The sequence below is a fragment of the Sorghum bicolor genome, chromosome 2 (assembly GCF_000003195.3).
Source record: "Sorghum bicolor cultivar BTx623 chromosome 2, Sorghum_bicolor_NCBIv3, whole genome shotgun sequence".
Lineage (NCBI taxonomy): Eukaryota > Viridiplantae > Streptophyta > Magnoliopsida > Poales > Poaceae > Sorghum > Sorghum bicolor.
Genome location: NC_012871.2, coordinates 74,955,505 through 74,975,287, shown reverse-complemented (window position 1 = coordinate 74,975,287; position 19,783 = coordinate 74,955,505). Strand labels below are relative to the sequence as shown.

The 19,783-nt window shown below is 44.0% G+C and overlaps 4 protein-coding genes across 5 annotated transcripts; 1 reads left to right on the top strand and 3 right to left on the bottom strand.

Moving 5' to 3' along the window:
• Positions 462-2,818, bottom strand: LOC8072217 (probable galacturonosyltransferase-like 4). The gene has a single exon (XM_002461091.2). The coding sequence runs from the start codon at positions 2,256-2,258 to the stop codon at positions 1,185-1,187; it is 1,074 nt and encodes a 357-aa protein (XP_002461136.1). The 5' UTR covers positions 2,259-2,818; the 3' UTR covers positions 462-1,184.
• Positions 8,247-8,946, top strand: LOC8073119. Its single transcript, XM_002463244.2, has one exon. It carries the CDS (start codon positions 8,366-8,368, stop codon positions 8,678-8,680), a length of 315 nt encoding a protein of 104 aa, XP_002463289.1. The 5' UTR covers positions 8,247-8,365; the 3' UTR covers positions 8,681-8,946.
• Positions 9,037-14,288, bottom strand: LOC8073118 (putative disease resistance RPP13-like protein 3). The gene is made up of 3 exons (XM_002461090.2): positions 12,796-14,288; positions 10,390-12,511; positions 9,037-10,290 (listed from the first exon to the last, which is right to left on the bottom strand). The coding sequence occupies exons 1-2, from the start codon at positions 13,629-13,631 to the stop codon at positions 10,531-10,533; spliced, it is 2,817 nt and encodes a 938-aa protein (XP_002461135.2). The 5' UTR covers positions 13,632-14,288; the 3' UTR covers positions 9,037-10,290; positions 10,390-10,530.
• On the bottom strand, positions 15,199-19,234 carry LOC8073117 (putative disease resistance RPP13-like protein 3). Of its 2 annotated transcripts, XM_002461089.2 has the most exons (3): positions 18,212-19,234; positions 17,662-17,833; positions 15,199-17,367 (listed from the first exon to the last, which is right to left on the bottom strand). In XM_002461089.2, exons 1-3 carry the CDS (start codon positions 19,039-19,041, stop codon positions 15,442-15,444), a joined length of 2,928 nt encoding a protein of 975 aa, XP_002461134.2. In that variant the 5' UTR covers positions 19,042-19,234; the 3' UTR covers positions 15,199-15,441. The 2 variants fall into 2 exon arrangements, with proteins under 2 accessions (XP_002461134.2, XP_021307877.1); XM_021452202.1 differs by lacking the exon at positions 17,662-17,833 and having other exon boundaries at positions 16,553-16,785.

Genomic DNA, 19,783 nt, shown 5'->3' with positions numbered 1-19,783 from the left:
AGTTTAATATCTAAAAATCACAACTAAATCACTAAATAGAAAAATTCAGAACTAGTTCCAAAATTACATATGTATTGGCGTTATATTTTGTTTCTATTCCGACTGTTTTATTGTCTTGGCAATAAGCATGTATTTGGACCACTCTAAATAAAAGCAACAATACATGGATTACGTTTCTAGGGAAACATGGACACCGGTTTCATAGTTTTCTATTTTAAAATGAATTAGGTATGAGTCTTTGGAGTTTAAACACATTTTTATTGTTTTTGGAATATAGAGGTAAAATTAATGAATCCAATCTCTGAATCTAGCTAAAAAAGACTAAATTTGTTGGGTTTTTCTATATAAGTCCGTTGGTCCACGAGCTAGATATTTGGTTTATTATGAGTCCGATGGCACAATTAGACCCTGGTAATAGTTTGTGTTAAAAATAAAATTGACTTCTTCCTATGACAAACGAATGAACGAAGTTCTTGATTTTGCCTGTTTTTCTTTTTTTTCTGACACTGTGTGTGTTCAGTAGTACAATACTTTGGTTTTGTTACTGTGTATCCCTTCGACTGCATGCACACCACCCCTAATCGATTTCTTTACAAATCAACAACAACACGCCACCAAGCCCGCCTGATGACCCCCACGATTGATGACCTATATACAAACACGACGACGTACGAAGGATCGAATCGACGATCGAACCCAATCAAAACGAGGGGAAGAAGATCGAGCGCGAGAGATCTCTCGATCGAGACATGCACGACGACGACCATTATTCCCTCCGCCTCCGGCCGGCCTACACGTACGATTGATCATTCACGCATGCATCGAATCGGCGATCTTCTTCCACTCCAACCCACCCCTCTCTTCGATCTCCTAGCTCCCATCAGAATATACAATAATCCTTCGTCGTCGTTGAGCTCTCCTCTTGATCGGACTATGTAGTTCTCGTCTGAATCATGCATGCATGCCCTATCTGCTCGCTGCTGTGTGCACGCACGGCCGGCACACGGCACACACCTCTTGGATTGGATCGTCGTCTCTCCCTCGCCGTCGGCCGCCGTACCGTACGTCGTCGTCCCCCCGGCCGGGGTCGGTCGATCGTACGTTGACCCATGGCCGCCGGCAGGCCATGACGATGCATGCATTCCGGTACGTGGTATAGCTTAGCATGGACTGATATCACACTCCTACTCCTCCAGCGCGGTGGCCGCTGCCTTGTAGAGGTCGTAGGGCGCCCAGAGGTAGTCGACGGTGCAGGGCTTCCGTGCGTCGAGTCGCAGCCACGGCTTGCCCTTGCCGCTCCAGTGCAGCAGGCTGATGGGGCCCGGGTGGAGGCTCCGGCACCTGCCCTCCACGTTGTCGCCGCCGAGCCCGTGCTGGTTCCAGCGGTGGTCGACGGGCCTGATGTCCCCGGCGAGCACCAGCAGGAACGGCGGCAGCGACCCCAGGTGGTAGATCCGCTTCCGCTTCTGCACCGCCATCCACTCCTCCACCCGCCGCGTGTACCCGCCGCGTCGCCACCGCGCCACGTCCATGACCATGACGCCCGTGTTGAAGTAGCAAGGGCGGCGGCCCCGGAACGCGGCGCTGAGCTCCTCGTCCGACCAGAAGGCGTCGGTGAAGTACTTGGTGAAGTTGGCGTGGCAGTACTCGGGCGCCGCCACCACGTGGCGATCGCCCAGGTCGACGGACCAGAGCTTGCGCACGTCGTCCACCACCACCACGTCGGAGTCGAGGTAGATGACCCGGCGCACGGTGGCCGGGAGCGTGTCGGCGAGGTAGATGCGCGCGTAGTTGAGCGGCTGGTCCAGCGCGTGGCGCACGGAGCGGGAGATGCGGCCGCGGACACGGGACGGGTCGAACCGGTGCACGCTCGGGTCAAGGTACGGGAACGTGGCGCGGATCGCCGCCAGCGGGTCCGAGTCGTGCTGGTAATCGCCGGCGGCGGCCAGGAAGTGGAACGCCACGTTCTCCGGGCACGCCGTGTGCTGCAGGATGGAGAAGACGGCCGCCATGGTGCCGCGCAGGTAGTTGGCGTCCAGCGTCATGGCGACGTCGACGCGGCCGTCGGGGGAGCCACGGGGCGGGCACTCGTCCCCGTTGCGGAACGCGGGCGCCTCGCGGAACGCCGGGGACGACGGCGGCAGCGGCGGAGGCGCGGACGACGACGACGGGAGCCGGATCACGTCCACCCGGATGCCCGACGCGGCGACGGCCACGAGCAGGAGCAGGAGGGGGGCCATCCTGCAGGCCCTCGCCATGGTGACCGGACCGGACCCGACCGGGGGTGGTGGCAGACGTGGGAAGGGCGCCACGCCACCACCGCGCGCCGGAGGTACGGTGTTTGTGGGGGGCCGGGGCAGGGGAGGATAAAGTTGGCAGGGGCGGGACGCGCGCGGGGAGGCAGGCAAGGTTGGTAGGGAGGGAGGGACGGACGGACGGCGACGACGACGCCCTGCTGTGCGAGAGCCGGCCGCGCCTATGCTATACTTAGACGAGACGATGATCCATATATATTATCATCAGTAGGTGACGGCACATGCGCCAACGACTGGACTAATAATCATCATCGATCATCGATCTGCACTGCCAATCATATCATCCATCTCATCTCCACATGCCTGCTTGCAGCCTGCTTATGTATCTATCTGCTACGTATCTGCTGGATGATGATCAGCTGCCGTGGGCTGCAAATGGACTGCTGGGTCGTCGTGTCTGCGCTGCGGCTGCGGCGGCCGGCGGCGTCCTGATTGGAGAGGATCGGAGCCGCCGTGCCGTGACAACAATGCTGCTGGAGCTGGAGGGTGGCGGGTCGATCAGTTTATATTTATAGTACGTATATGGGAATGAAGATGGGAGGTAGAGGGAGGGGGGAGAAGTGATGAGATGGGACATGGGAGGAGGAAGACGGACGGACGGACGTGTCGGCGACGGCGAGCAGTCCAGCTTGCTAGCTGCTGCGCGTCGAAGGTCAAGGGGACAGGGGCTCCACCCACCACGTATAGTATGCATGTCGTCTCAACCTCTCGATTCGGTTCAGCCAGCTGCTCGTGATATGCGTGCGTGCATGTGCTGTTAGTTGCTATGCATGTATGTATGCACGCAAGGCGTGCGCTGCTGCCATTCCTCTCAATCAGCGGTGGTTGGAGGGTCGCCTCCTGGGGTTATTCTATCGTTTAGCCGTCCTCATAACAAGTTCAGGGAAACAATGGAATAATAGATGGTTTCATTTCATCAGAGACAAATCAGAGGATCGCGTCGGAAGATGCTTATTTAGACAGCTGAATAATGTGTATTTACTTATATTATTTAATTATTGTTAATATATATACGCGCACGCGGCGGCAATACACCGACTGATGACCGCCTTGCTAGCTACTCTAGCTAGCTGTTTGTTAATTCGTTGGTCGATCGTGAAGTCACCGACGACCTATCTTAATCTTAATACGAGACATGCATGCTGATAAAAAGATCAATCCTATAGATTCTCACAATAACAAAAGGCATAACTTGGTAGAGAATTCAATCACCATCATAAAACAATAGCCACTACGAAAATACATAAAGTAACCCAGCCATTACAAAAATAAAAACATAAAATAACCCACTAAACCTACATGTGAATCACCCCACATCGGTCTTTGCAAAAGATTATTTAAGATAATCTCTAATTTTTCATTTAAATTCCCCATCACTACCATTATTATTAATGGTATATGGAAGAATTTTCAATAACATTGATTTGCTATGCAGAGGAATTTTATTTGTAGTAGTATTGTTTTATCAGTATTAATATGTCATAACATTTTAGTCTAAATATATAAACTCATCTAAAATATCAACTGAAAAATCTGTTGCCACAAAGTATTAATATATATAGTTTAAGGTGAACTGTCCATGCCATACCATTTATCCTAATGGTAGCACATACTATTTATCTTTATTTTAATTTAAGAGCACTAGAAATATGCAATTTAGAATCACTTGCCAATGTGTTGCAATAGAACCAATATGTATAGGAATCAGACTCGGTATGATAGCTCGATACAAGTTATCCTAACTAGCTTGTATGAGAAGCACGTGTCTTCAGTCCTGGTCATATACGAGATACGTAGGGCATGACCCCCAACCCAATATGTATTGCAAATTTGCAATTACCCTAACTCTACAACTATGTGTCATGAGTTCATTCACTTATGAGACATGGAGGACATGGGTGCAGTTTGGGAAGTAAAAAATGGGATGGAAGAAACTCTCCATTGTGCGGGTAATTAGGGGGAGGTGGAGAAAAAATTTGCCTTAACTTTTTATTATTGGGTATAGATAGATATAGATATATTCAATCTATCTCTGAATAAATAGATTTCTATAGTTGTCTGAAGTCAAACTTTTTAAACTTTGACTGACTTTCTAGAAGAACTCATTAGGATTTATGACATCAAATTGGTACAATTAGATAGTATATACCATAGAATATATTTTTATAATGTGCTTATTTTATATTCCATAGAAGTTGTTACTCTTTTCAATAAATTTAATTAGACTTATATAAGATAGTTTGACTGATTTTATTTAGAGACAGAGAGAGCAGATATAAATACGTAGTGTACTTTTAGTTATTTAGTTTTTTAAGATATGGATTTGAGAGACATTTTAGTTAGTTTTTTATTGAAGACTTTTAGTGATAGTAAGATTAAGATGGCAGCAGGTGACATGTCACATTTAGACGATGGCCAGGCGTCTACGACGACTTAACCGAGTTCAAGATAATATAAGAGCAAGTTTAATAATACAGTCTACTTGCTGGCTGTAAGGTTCGTTACAGCTTTCTTGCAGCCCACCCATACAATAGTTAGCTATTCACTATTAATACATGACCCACTTATCTCTCTCACAAACTTTCTTGGTTTTTGTGTCTAAGCTGGCTCCATACATACGACCAAAGATTGGATGTGACGGAAAATCTTGAAAATTTTTGTGAACTAAACAAGGCCTTAAACAAAAAGCACATACTCCTACTACGACGTGATTGCCGAGGATACCTTGGTTTTGGTAAAAAGAATTATTGGCGTGGATCACTAGTGTGTACGGGTACTACTGTATCAAACCTAGAGAAGTGCTCGCGACCGCCGTGTGCATCAATACTTTTACCACGTGAGACGATACGTTGATTGATCCAAGTCAATGCGTGTGTCACAATTAAGCGTAGCTACCCGCTGCCAAAAAAAGAAAAATTAAAGCCCTTCTTGCTGCTATTGTATAATTTTTTTTAAGAAACCGGAGGAGCAAAAAAAAAAAAAAAAAACCTTTCATGTTGGTATTGCACAACACGCGCGCGGGCTTTCATTAATCTGTCGACGCAGGCTAGCTGGTCACAACGTACTCTCACATGGTTGAAAAGCAACATGCTGCATCAGCGTCGTCACTGCAGTAGACAGTTTTTCTTTTTCTCGATCGGGTGTTCGTGTTCAGCCAGCGTCACTGGAGTTGACATCACGGGGCAGCTGCGTCTCCACGAACGTGTAACCACCTGGTGCTCTCCGTGTTTTTTTTTTTTAACGACACACGGCAGCCATCCATGCTAGGGTCTTACGGAAGCGGGTTTGGACCTAGGGTCCACTGAATTTTATTCCCAGCCAACAGGCAATGCAGAACTGCAATTGGCCAATTGCTTTGCTACAAGAGGAGCTCATATGTTGCTGCGAAATACTGATACGACCATATGGGGCTAAAAGCAGTCCAAGAAGCATACGTATTTCCTTACAGAATTTTGAGATGGTTATCCCTTGCCCGTTAGAGCTTATCAAGTTGTGCTGGATGATCAGGCAACTGAAGGCAGCCTTTGAAGACAAAAACTAGGCGGCCTTTTCTTGTCAGCAGAGTTGGATGTCAGCCACTGCATTAGAAATAGAAATTTAATGACTACCGACGCCCTGTATGCCTTTTCCACTGGGATGATGTGTTCTAGTTAACCTAAACGCGACATATGTATAGTATCAAGTGTCTACCCTTCCAATTTTCTTTCGACGAAAGTCGACCCTTCCAATTGAGCTCCAAGCACAAACTGCAGAAGCAACGAAGTACAGTACACATACCACTATGGATTTTTTTTCAACAGCATTATCATAACTGGATTGTTAAAAACCGCTAGTGATAATTTTTATTGTCGGTTCATGTCTCAAAACGGTTGTGAAAGTGAGACATGTCCTTCAATATTGTTATATATAAACAAATATGAGAATCCTAAACACAAGACCTTCCCTCCTGGTCGGCCCCATTCTCACTTCCTTAGTCCTTCCTCCTCTCTCGCTAGTCGCTCCTCACTTACTCCTCACAGATGGAGGAGGTATGCTGAAATTTGAGCGGTACATGTAGAGTAGGCCTGACAGGCCTGATGAGCACAGTCGAGGACGCGATGGTTACCCCTCTTCACACCTCGAGTGTCGCAAAGTCACCCCCACCTTGAGAGTGGAGGTGCAACACACTCCTCTCCCTCTCTCCGTCTCCTCTCTTCATCTCTCTCTCCCTCCTCCTAGAGCGGCATCGATCTCCCTCTCTTTGATCTGGTGGTGACACGAGAGGTAGTGGGTCGGTCGAGATAGTTTAGACGCCAACATATTCATTTAAACTAAATTTTATTTTTTTTATTTTTAAATGACAACAAATAGAGACATGCTCTATACTAAAGTCGTTGTATCACTTGACAAAAGCAATTTTTATTTTTCCATTTAATTTAAGATCATTTATAAGCTAAAATATTCAATAAAATATGAAGTGGCTAAAAAAGATAACATGTGAAACTAATATGCCATGCCTGCCAAAATAATGTAAGAAATGCTTTGAAATGGTCAAGGGGGTATTTTTCTCGGATTCCAGAGGTAGAGGACTTGTCATTTTCTGGTATGGTATTAGAGTTGAGAAGTTTTTCACTCTTCAGGGGTCAAATGGACTTCACTTTTTTATAAAGAGTGGAATGCACCATGGGTCCTAACTTTTTTCTGCACTCTTATCTTGGTTCATAAACTTTCAAAGTGATTATCTAGATCCTTAAACTTTTCAAGTGGTTTATTATAAGTTACTTTAGGTCTAATATATCATGGATCTAAATTCACATTTCGAATGAACCACCTGAGAAACCTAGATGATCATTTTGAGAGCCTATGGACCCAGACGAGAATATTGAAAAAAAATTATAGAGCCATACTCCATTTCACTCTTTTATAAATTTGTTACCCTATTTGTTTTTTTAACTCTTATTTTCAGTAAGTGAATTGGCCTACCCGCTTTATGGACTTTGAGGGCTCTCACAATTGGTCTTTATGTATAATGTGGTCTTTAGGTTCTGATATTGTTTGTCATCCACTTAGTTACAGCAGTAGTAATGAACTACGGAACAAAGTCTTCATCCTCTTTAAGCTCAATAAAGATAAGATGAGCTGCACAAACGGTTCAAAGCAACAGTTTAAGCAACAACTTTAACTAAGGGACTGTTTGGCAGGGCTCCTCTCGGGCTCCGGCTCTAGCTCCTCCAAAAGAACCCTGCCAAACGTTTTTCTAGAGAAGCCGTTTTTTTTTATAAAAAACAGAGGAGCTTCTCGTGAAGAGTTCTGCCAAACACCTCCTAAAGCTTGTAGCTTAGTATGTATTCCCTCCAAAATGATGCACTCAAAATGTATCCAGACAAAGCAAGGCTGACTTTTGCATATTCCCCACGCATGTTTGTTTATTATCTCCCTATTTTTATTCTTTCTCAAACAAAAGACAAAGCTGTGCTTTTCTCGTCGTCCTCTTTTCCTTTATTCCTCTTTCACCTTCACTTTGGCTCCTGCTCACGTGCCTCCTCATCAGCCATGACATTTTCCCTCCCTCTCCTCCCCTCTCAAATGAATGACACTTTTTTTTTATCTTTCCGTTGAATCTTGTTAATTTTCATCATATGCTGTTGTTACGGAAAGAAGGTTAGTTTTTATTCTAACCAACGGAAAGAGCTCTGCACTTTTCATCTGCTGTGCAATTTCCTCTGGTTCCTTGACATGATGCTCTCACTCGTGCACTCACTCACTGCCAGTTCAATGGCAATCCTTTTTCATATATTCCACCTTTTTCCGTTCTTTGCAACGGCAAAGATCGTCGGCCCTTTGCTGGGCTGCTTGCTTATAAGCATGCACATTCTGCTGTCAATCTGTCATATCACATCCGTTGCTGCTTGGTGTCCAAAGCGAGAGCTCAAACTAGCTAGCTGGTACTGGTAGCAGCCATGAGCAACTCTCCTATAGCTTGCTCTTCTTCAACCTCCGGTTCATCTTTGTTCACCTGAGCTAACAATCTCCCTTTCTACTCCGCTATTGCAGGTTAAACCGAGTTCACCATGGGTTTGCAAAGGAAGATCCTGGGAAAGAGAACCATCCAGCAGGTGCCTGCAGAAGAAGCGGAAGCTGTTAGTATTCCGCAGCTGGTGGAGCTACGGTCGCTGAAGCTGAAGCGGTCTCACTCCCACGGCAGCGGCGGCGACGACGACGAAGGTCCACGACAGCTTTCACCGCCATCGGCGGCGAACAGCACTGGAACTGAACGCCACCTGCACTGCCCACCGGCGCCGAAGAAGCCGAGGCTCGTGCTGGGGTGTAGCCTGGACGGATTCAAGGTGCTGCGAGTCATGGACCTGCGTTGCTTCCTGCGCTGAGGGCTGAGCCAGTGCCATCCATGTAGCTTTTTGAGTTTTGATTGCAGCATCAGTTATATTTGTCTGTCCAAGTTCCAGATGTCTGATCTCAATATCTGATCGTAGTATGCTCTGTCGAGACTCGCATAATTCACCAATGTAATGGCGGTCAGTTGCCAGCCATATATATTTGTCAATATCCATCTGGATTCGAATTTAGACTTGCTTAGGTGGCCGTAATTTTTTTATCTAATAAAGAAGTGTGAATGTCGGTATTCACAGCTTTACATGCGTGTAGGCATACATATATGCATCTATATTGTGTTTTAGAAAAAAAAGTTACTAAAAAAGACATAAAGGCAATAGGATAATTTGTATGTGGAATCTAGGTGTGGAATGGTGGAAAAAATATAGGTGGAGACGGCAAGCAGAGTTTAAGCCGTCTCTTCAATCCTGTCTTTCAGGTGAAGAATCACACGCCGTTGCTTCAACTCGACCTTTAATATTTTATTTATCTTCTCCCTACATAAGAGCACTCACAATGCAGACTCTATCATGGAGTCTAAAGCTATTTATTACCTCGAACAATGTGGACTTGGAGTCTAAATAAGACTTGGAGTCTTATTTTTTCTACCTCTTTCTTCAATAAATATGGTGCCATATCAGCAAAATACCATAAATAATATGTAATTAATTGTCTTGGACTCTGTGATAGAGTCTTGCATTGGGAGTGCCCTAAAAAGACTCTGAACATAGGGATAGGGATCACTTGGTGCACCTGGAGTCCTGGACTTTTTGCATTTTGACATTGATCCTCGGCAAGCTGACAAGCTCAGGGAAGTTCAGTGATGGGAGGCCTATTGCTTTCTTTGTTGCAACGCTTGTATTGACGAAGCAGTGTAACATCGGCTGGAATGTCGTCACCTCTACCATGCCAGTGACTCAGTGAGTGCAAGGCAACTTATTCCCTTGAATACATGACTATATATAATTTAGATCTGCAATTTTAGTGCCCATGATTCCATACCTAGTTCCCTTTCTGTTGTGCAGCAGTGACCACTTCTCCTCTGATTTCGCACGGGTCCACTCCAAAAACGACCTTGTTATTTTGCCGTTTCTGTCACCAGCATAATTTCTTTAGGTTCTGTCTCTTTATGTTCTGTTGACTCCTGCTGCATATCGACATTAACACCACTTTCTTTCTTGGCCATATATTTTAATGACAACTCATCGCTCCTTTCATATAGATCTTTACAAACTTACTTCGTCGGTTCTGTTGGCAATGTCGCTTAAACAATTCTCTTTTCCCCAAGATGTTAGATGTGACTGCACATCTCTCCATGGGAAGTGACTCCAGACGGTTACAGCTATTCTAAGAGTCCCTCCATAGCATCCTGCAACTCCCTTTTGCAGTCATGTACAATGCAGACATTAGGTTGCTCTTCACGATTGCTTGCTCTGTGCAATTGAGGAAGCGTAAGTACTCCAAGAAACATACAGATCTCTCTTCAAAACTGTGAGATTATCATTTGACTGATGCAGATTATTCAGTTATGCCAGATCTTCCAATTCAGGAAGCAGTCTTGAAGGGAAACGATTGGCAATTTCTTTCCCAGAAGAGTTGCATGTCACTGCATTAAGATGAAAAATTAATGGTTACAACACATCCAAACACATTTTGTGGTTGTATTGTATGTCTTCCCTTCTGGGACAACGTTCTACAAGCTAACCTGAATGGAGCATGCGGTGCGAAGTGTCGAGCTTGCCATTTTGCCAAGCATAAACTGCAGAAGAAACATAATACTCCAGTACACGTATTACAAGACGCAAGCTGCTACATGCCACATCCAAAGTCATCTTTTGTGTGGTTCTTATTCTGTGCCCGCCAGCAGACACCGTCTACGAAATCGGATGTCAACAGTGGGGCAGTTGGGGAGCATCTTTACTTGGCCACTGATGGCAGACTTGACGGCTTGCTCCGCTGGATCATTAGCACCTTCAGAAATCATCCGGACAATGAGCACGATATGTTTGAGAGATGAGAGGTGCTGGATGCCAACCTCCAAACTGCCATATGTTGATTGTGCTCTATCTGCGTCGAATCCGAGCCTAAGCCATTCTAGCATTCGCATGCCTCCTTCAAATATCAAACCAGGTCCATCTATATTACAGAATTCGAAACGCCTTAGACATCGGAATGCACCACGACTGATGATGAGTCCATCTTTGGAAACTTGCTTTACGAAAAGATATAGGGAGCGGATAGCAGGCAGATCTTCAAGAATATGTAGATACTCTCTTTCCATCTTTGCAACTTTTATATCCAAGTGGGTGAGATCACAAAGACAGGAACTAATCCACTTTGGAAACCTGGAGAAGTATTGGCTGATATGAATGAACTTTTGGAGGAGACATGGAGGAGGGTACCACGAATCAACAAAACTCTCTCCACCACCAACATGGTCATTAATAGTGACACACCGAAGGTTGTTTCCTCCGAGTTTGCAGAGGGATGGCATCAAAGATCTTTTTCTAGTTTCCATATCACTTGTTTCAACCCCGATGAAAGTCACTCGGAGCACCCTCAACCTGCTCAAAAGTGCCAGATCTTCCCCAAAATTGATGGAGCACTTCCAGCAATCAATAGTCCCTAATTCCTGAAGGGATTCCATGTTACCAAACCCATCTGGCATGATGAGACGTTGACCAACAAGATGCATCAGTAACTTGAGCCGAACAATACTTTCTGGCAGATGTGTTACTCCAGTCCCGCTTAAATCGATGGTCTGCAGATAGTGTAGATTTCCAATTTGATCTGGTAGCACAACACCGCTTGCACTACGGAACCCCAGGTATCTCAGATGAAATAACGTTAAAATGCAATCAGGGTCAACAATCCTCAAATCACGGCATCCCTCTAGATCTAACACTCGAAGGACAGGTAGGTCTAAAACAGGAGGCATAGTCCAACCTCCAACATTGCATATACTAACTGACCGGAGATGGGACAGATTCATGGTTGCTCGAGAGACTGCCAGTGCATGTTCTGGATTGTCCCAGACAGAGAGCCGACGAATCCTTTGATCTGAAGATGGAACCCCCTCGCCATACAACATAGTTAAAAAATTTTCTTCAGCTGAACGAGAGATGAGGAAGTTCAATACAATATCATGGACTCGACAACCTCCTTCGCTACGTGTTTCATATCTTGAACGCAAGGTTATGGGCTGGACCAAACTCCTGTTTACGAACTCATAAAAGTAACTCTCGGCAACTTGCTCCAAGGTAAAGCCTTGTTTTTCAGTGATAAATCCTTCAGCTATCCATCTCCGTACTAAGCTATCTTTGTAAATCATGTGATCCTCTGGAAATGTACTGAGATACAATAAGCAATTTCTCATATTGTGAGGTAGATCACTGTAACTCAGAGACAGTATCTTGTCTATCACTTCCAGGCCACTATCTTTCTCGTGCATAGAATGGATAGAATTAAGTGCCCTCTCCCATTCTTCCTCTGTTCTCGGTTTAGTAGCTAACATGCTAGCTAGAGTAACAATAGCCAGCGGCAAACCATCACATTTTTCAATTATCTCATTTTTAATCCCCGTCAGCTGAACAGGAAACTTATCTTCAGCACATAATGTCCTTTTCAAAAATAAATTTTCAGAATCATTTCTGCTAAGAGGTTTCATTTGATAGATGAAACCCTCATCTGAAGTGCTGGAGAACTGACCTACACTGTTGATGCGTGTTGTCATAATTACTTTACTTGTATGACCATTATTAGGAAGAGCACATTGTATGATTTCCCATGCTGACTTTGTCCAAACATCATCTATCACAACGAGATACCTATAAGAAAGTTTGTGAAGCAGTGAAAATCATTTCTGTATAAAGGCAATAGAAACGGTTGTGCATACATGTAAAAAATGCTACAAAAGTTTATGAAAAAATACAAATAGGACATAAACTAGATGTTAGCTTTAACTTTGGATTGCGATCATGCAAAAGTAGTTATTGTTGTGTAAGAGAAATTCAGTGAAATTAATGGCTGTACAAGCAAATAACCACTGATATTCACAAATTTCTAGTACGTGTTCCGAATTAAGCTAACCAAAAAGAAAAGTTAAACTAACCTCTGATTTTCAAGATCTGATCTTAGTCTGTCGATTAGTTGTTTTTCGCTGCAAGATCCTATTGCCATCAATCCTAAATCTCCACCGTGGCTCCCAATTTGAGATAGCAACTCCCACAGAAGGCTAATCATATTGGGCTTTTGCGACACGGACACAAAAGCTGCGCAAGAGAATTGGTCCCTGATTTTCTCGTACACCTGTTTAGCAAGTGTAGTCTTGCCTGAACCTCCGGATCCAACAATGGCGACAACCCTCCGTCGCTCCGCTGGCGGGTTCTCGCCGACGAGCCGGCCAATGATCTCCTGGCTTGGGCCCTGGATGCCCACGAGCTTCTCCACCTCCACATAGAGTGCCTGTAACCGAGGATCGATCTCCGCGTGCGAGATGCCTGAACCGCCCTCTTCGATCCTGTATCTCTTCCGACGCCGGTACGATTCGTTGGCAAGGTCATGAAGTTCTTTGATCTCCTGAGCAAACCTATGGCGGTAGTGGAGTTTCTTGAGCTTCCGGATCATCCGGAGGAAGAACCTCTTGACGCCGGTGGTGGTGTCCGGCGGTTCGTGGTCGATGTGGTGGGTGAAGAGGTCGATGCTGTCCTCCAAGTCGTAGGCCAGCTCGCGCATCTCCGCCGCCCACGCCTTCGCCTGCGCGTCCGGGCTCTCCATGGCCGCGTGCTTCTCCAGCGCGAGGTTGATGGCGATCAGCTCCTTCCTCAACTGCTCCATCTTCTTCCTCACGTTTCTAAGCTCGGTGTACTTCTCGACGAGGCTAGCGAGCTTGTCGACCGCGGGGCCCATCATCCCCGCCAAGGCGCTCTCCTCCCCAGTTCCTCCCATCTTCGATTCCTCCTCCCCTCTCCTCCGACTCACATAATCATCGTATCTTGGAGTTAGGGAACTAGATGTGGATCCAAGAAAAAAAAAATCCTGTTAGTGCCTTAGTGGTATGAGCTGCTCTCACTGTCACTGATGAGATGAGTGTAGGAATCCGTATTTTGGCTGGATGAAAGGTTGTTTGGATGGATACTATTATCTTTTTGACAATTACAGTCGGCTGCTTTGTTCAGATGGACAGATGGATTACTCACGGCCCCCACATAAACTGGCACTGACCGACGACTTGAGGAAGTATCTTGTCCTCGATACAGTACAATTCGTGGGATCCCTACAATAGCTATGCCGATATCAATTTGATTTGAAAAAAGTCTACAACACTACCGTCAAACATGGTCTATGTTTAGATAACTCCTGAACTATCCCTATAAAAAACCTCCTAAACTATCATTTAGTTAGCTGTACTTCTCTCAATTATTTAAGTTTCTCTAATTTATCCTTCAACAAAATTATCTTTTTTTTTTGTTTCCCTACATTCAAATTGATTTTTAATTTCAAATCCTGTGAGGGGTAGCTAGCACCATTGTTTACGTTTAAAGAAATATGTCACGACATTCAATCATACTTTTGGTAGGTTAGGACAATCATAACGTATTTTTAAAATAATTTATGGTGTCCACTATCACCTCACAAATTTTAAAATGAAAATTAAACTTGTGCATAGAGAAATGAAAAATCTTATTAAAGGGTAAATTGGACCAACCCAAATATATATATTTTAAAAAAAATAGCAGTACCTCTGCCTCTTAATTAAGGAATCGACCTAAATAGTTAAGAGAAGTAAATCGAACCAAACTTTAGTGATACTTGAAGGTAGTAATTTGGATTTTTTTTTTCATTTGAAGCTAATCATGGGTTATGTAAACGATAACTACCAAATCAAGAAGAATACATGCTTCTTTTGCCAACAGTCTAAAAAATTGCAGAAACTTATTTACCAGTATAGGAAGGAGAGAGTATATATCCCGCACAATGATGCAAGGCACGGGATGACATGAGACAAAGGCTTATATGCACAATGAGAATTCCCAGAAAAAATACGGGTGACGGACTCAAAAATCTTTACAGTGCAACCTGTGTATCCTGCAAACATAATTTACCAAAGCGGCATATATCCCATTACAATGAAGCCTAAGAAGTGGCAGATCTAGCACGGTACTAAAGCTATATACTATATAACCTAAGGAGTGGGTCTGAAGCCCCTGCTACCGCTGAAAATACTGTTCGCTGATTTATTATAAAAAAAAAACACTGCTGATTTATTATAAAAGAAAAATACAGCTGACTAGTAGAACAAGTAACAAGAAAAAGCGAACGGAAACAAATGAGAGAAGCCCCTCCTAGCGTATGTGTCCAGATCCGTAAGCCTAAGTAACAAGAAAAAGAAGCATACAGATATATGTAAGAAGCTGTGAGATTATCATTTGCCTGATGAAGATTATCGAACTCTAACAAATCACAAATCAACCAATCAGGAAGCAGTCTTGAAGAGAAATTTTGGCAAATTCTCTTCGCAGAAGATTACCCTGTCACTGCATTATTAAGAAGAAAATCGAATGATTATTATACAACACATCCACAACTTGTGGTTGCATGTCGTTCCTTCTGGGACGACATTCTATACCCCTACTAATAACCTAAATACATCATGTATAGTGCAAGTGTCCGAGGTTTCCAGTTTGAAAACAAGCACAAACTGCAGAAGCAAACATACAGTAGAACAGTACAGTAAGCCAACGTCCTATGGGTTCTTCTATGTGGCCCTGTTCTGCCAGCCAGGTGAAAACCGACTCCGTCTACTAAATCCGATGTCAACTGTGGCACAATTGGGAAGCATATTTACTTGGCCATTGATGACAGATTTGACGGCCTTCTCCGCAGGATCATTTTCACCTTCAGAAATCATCCGGATAGTAAGACCGATACGTTTGACATGTGAGAGGTGCCCAATGCCAACCTCTAAACTGCCATATGTTGAACGTGCTTTATCTGCGTCGAATCCGAGCCTAAGCCATTCCAGCATTCGCATGCCTCCTTTAAATACCAAACCAGGTCCATCTATATTATAGAACTGGAAACATGTCAGACTTCGAAATGCACCGTAACTGACGATGAGTCCATCTTCTGCAACTTCCTTCACATCAAGGTATAGGACACGAATGCCAGGCAAATCTTCTAGAATAAGCAGATAGTCCCTTTCCATCTTCTGAACAAGTATATCCAAGTAGGTGAGATCACAAAGACTGGAATTAATCCACTTTGGAAACCTGAAGTATTTACTGATATGAATAAACTTTTGGAGGCGGCATGGTACAGGGTACCATGAATCCACAAGACAATCTCCACCACCAATGTTGTCATAAATATAGACAGACCGAAGGTTTTTTCCTCTGAGTTTGCAGAGAGATGAAATCAAAGATTCCTTTCTAGCTCCCAGATCGCTTGTTCTGTTCCACATGAACGTCACTCGGAGTACCCTCAACTTGCTCAAAAGTGCTAGATCTTCCCCAAAATTTATGGAGCAGTTGCAGCCATCGAGGTTCCCTAACTCCTCAAGGGATTCCATGTTACCAAATCCATCTGGCATCATGAGTTGGTGCCCAACAAGACACATCAATCGCTTGAGCTGAACAATACTTTCTGGAAGCTGTGTTACTCTAGCTCCGCTTAAATCAAGAGTCTGCAGATACTGTAGAGTCCCAATTTGAGCTGGTAGTATGACATCCATTGCTCCACCAAACCTCAGATACCTCAGATGGAATAAACGTAAAATGCAATCTGGATCAGCAATCCGATTCCCAATTTGGGCTGGTAGTGTGACACCAGTTGCTCTACAGAACCTCCGATACCCCAGTTGAAATAAACCTGTAATGCCATCTGGACCATGAATCCTCAAATCATTGTATTCCTCTTCTATATCTAACACCCGAAGAATAGGTAGGTCCAAAACAGGAGGCATCGTCCAGCCTCCAACGTCGCATATACTAATTGAACGGAGATGAGACAGATTCATGGTTCTTCGAGAGACTGCCAGTGCATGTATTGAATTATACCAGACAGAAAGCCGGTGAATCCTTTGATCTGAAAGTGGAAGGCCCTGGCCATCCAACATAGTTACAAAATTTTCTTCAGCTGACCGAGAGATGAGGAAGTTCAATACAATATCATGGACTCGACATCCTTCTTCTGCACACATTCCATACCTTGGAGCCAAGGTTATGGGTTGGATCAAACTCCTATTTATCAACTCATTAAAGTAATTCTCGGCAACTTGTTTCAAAGTTAAATCTTGTGTTTTAGTTATAAATCCTTCAGCTATCCATCTCCATACCAAGATATCTTTGTAAATCTCATGATCCTCTGGAAATGTGCTGAGATGCAATAAGCAATTTCTCAAATGGTAAGGTAGATCATTGTAACTGAGAGATAGTATCTTATCTATTACTTCCAGCCCACTGTCTTTTTCATGCATAGAACTGATAGAAATAAGTGCCCTCTCCCATTCTTCCTTGGTTCTCGGTTTAGTAGCTAACAAGCTAGCTAGAGTAACAATAGCAAGTGGCAAACCATCGCATTTTTCAAGTATCTCATTTTTAATCCCCTCCAGTTGAACAGGAAACTTATCTTCATTGGCACATAATGTCCTTTTGAGAAATAAATTTTCAGAATCACTTATGCCCATTGGCAGATGCAAGGGGGGGGGGGGGGGGGGGGGGGGCTGGGGTGGCTGCAGCCCCCCTCTTGGACTCAAAAATCTTTTAATAGGTTTTCTTTTTTGCAAAAGATTTCATATATTTGGTATTGTTGTATGTTTATTCTACGAATCTTTGTCTTTGAACACTTTGAATTAATATTAAATTATCAATCTTAGCTATATCTATTAGTGCATTCTGCATTGAACAAGAAAAAAAAATTAGCCTATGTTATTTAGCCCCCCTCTTGATCCGTTTCTGGATCCGCCACTGCTTATGCCAAGAGGTTTCATTTGATAAAGAAAGCCCTCATCTGAAGTGCGGCACAACTGGCCTACACTGTTGATGCGTGTTGTCATGATTATTCTACTTGTAAGGGCATTTTTAGGAAGAGCATATTGTATGTATTGCCATGCTTCCGCTGTCCAAACGTCGTCAATTACAACAAGATACCTATATAACCAAGTTTGTGAGCTTTTGCAATAAACATACTTTGCATGCATGTAAATATGTTACAGGAGTTTTAGTCTAGCATTCTTTGTTCAATACATACCATTGTTTACACTGTATATTTGCATTACCGTGATGTTGAAATAACTAAAGGGTTCTTAGAATTCGATTGTTTAAGTTTTGGATTACAGACATACAAATTGCAAAAATGAGTTATTGTCGTGTAAAGAAACATATAGTAACTAAAGGTTATGCAGGTGTATTCGGTTACCCTTACCCACAAATAACCACTAGTAGATAGTAGTAAGATTCACAAATTTCTAAAATTAAGTGTACCGAGTATCGATGCATGCCAAAAGGAAAAACAAATGGTAAACTAACCTTTGATTTTCGAGATGTGATCTTAGTTGGTCGATCAGTTGTAGGTCACTGCAAGATCCCATTGTCATCCATTCTGTAACTCCAGTTTGATATTGTAGCTCCCGTAGAAGGTTACTCATGTTGGGCTTCTGTGATACAGACACGAAAGCTGCACAGGAAAACCGACCCTTGATTTTCTCGTACACTTGTTTTGCGAGCGTAGTCTTGCCTGAACCTCCACATCCAACAATGGAGACAATGCTACATCCCTTTGCCAGGTTCTCGCCGACGAGCCGACCGATGATCTCGTGGCTTGGTTTTTCAATGCCCACGAGTTTTTCCACCTCCACATAGAGTGCCTGTAACCGAGGATCGATCTCCGCGCACGAGATGCTAGAACTGCAGAAGCTGCGCTCTTCAATCTTGTATCTCTTTCTACGCCCGTATGCTTCGTTGACAAGATCAAAAAGTTGTTGGATCTCCTTAGAAAACTTGTGGCGGTAGTGTAGTTTCTTGAGCTTTCTGATCTTGTTGCGGAAGAATCTCTTGGCTCCGGTGGTGGTGTCCACCGGCTCATGGTCGGCATGGTGGGTGAACAGATCGATGCTGTCCTCCAAGTCGTAGGCCAGCTCGCGCATCTCCGCCGCCCAGGCCTTCGCCTGCGCGTCTGGGTTCTCCATGGCCGCGAGCTTCTCCAGCGCGAGGTTGATGGCCACCAGCTCCTTCCTGAGCTGCTCCAGCTTCTTCCTCACATTCTTGAGCTCGGTGTACTTCTTCTCGATGAGGCTAGTGAGCTTGCCGAGCACGGTGCTCATCACCCCCGTTAAAATCTTCTCCCCAACTCCTCCCATCTTCAGATGTCGCTAGTTCCCCAAAATCCTTGTTGGGATTGATCCTCCTCTCCAAGCAATTGATCCTCCCCTCTAGATCTGGCTGCAAGAACCATCCTGTGTGGTGGGGTCACGGAGTACCCTTCACTTCGGTGAAGCGTTGACTTTGCAGCAGCTCTTCGTTTCTTCAATGGCGGGCCCGACACAGGCTGGCCGAAGACTTTGCCTGGTTCAAGGTTTGCAGCACGCCAGCACCTAACATAAGGCCTTGCAAAAAATTTTCAAGATTCCCCGTCACATCGAATCTTTAATCGCATGTATGAATTATTAAATATAGATGAAAATAAAAACTAATTACACAGTTTACTTATAATTTGTGAGATGAATTTTTTGAGCCTAATTACTCCGTGATTGGACAATGTTTGTCAAATAAAAACAAAAGTGCTATAGTAGACAAAAACCAAAATTTTTACAAACTAAACAAGGCCTAAATGGTGATCCAAAATTAAGAAATCTGCTATAGCTATGCCTGTATTATCAGTTTCATTTTTAATTAAATTGATGTAAAGTGCATCTTCTTCAGCTAAGAGCAACTTCAACAGTTTGCTAAAACTCACTTGGTAAATCTATAGTTTTGCCAAGTCTCAAAACCAAATGCCAAATAAAAAAGAGGCATTCTCCAACAGTTTACTATTTGGGCTCGGCAAAAGAACTTGGCATCCTAGGATTTTTGCCAAAATCACAAAATTGAGCCTCCAACAAG

Bases quoted from the DNA above. Each gene is read 5' to 3' on its own strand.
- LOC8072217 (XM_002461091.2), bottom strand. From the start codon at position 2,258: ATGGCGAGGGCCTGCAGGATGGCCCCCCTCCTGCTCCTGCTCGTGGCC.
- LOC8073119 (XM_002463244.2), top strand. From the start codon at position 8,366: ATGGGTTTGCAAAGGAAGATCCTGGGAAAGAGAACCATCCAGCAGGTG.
- LOC8073118 (XM_002461090.2), bottom strand. From the start codon at position 13,631: ATGGGAGGAACTGGGGAGGAGAGCGCCTTGGCGGGGATGATGGGCCCC. The intron at 12,512-12,795 runs GTTAGTTTAACT...ACTTTCTTATAG, and splicing joins TCAGATCTTGAAAATCAGAG to GTATCTCGTTGTGATAGATG.
- LOC8073117 (XM_002461089.2), bottom strand. From the start codon at position 19,041: ATGGGAGGAGTTGGGGAGAAGATTTTAACGGGGGTGATGAGCACCGTG. The intron at 17,834-18,211 runs GTTAGTTTACCA...TTGGTTATATAG, and splicing joins TCACATCTCGAAAATCAAAG to GTATCTTGTTGTAATTGACG. The intron at 17,368-17,661 runs GGCATAAGCAGT...CATCTGCCAATG, and splicing joins TTTATCAAATGAAACCTCTT to GGCATAAGTGATTCTGAAAA.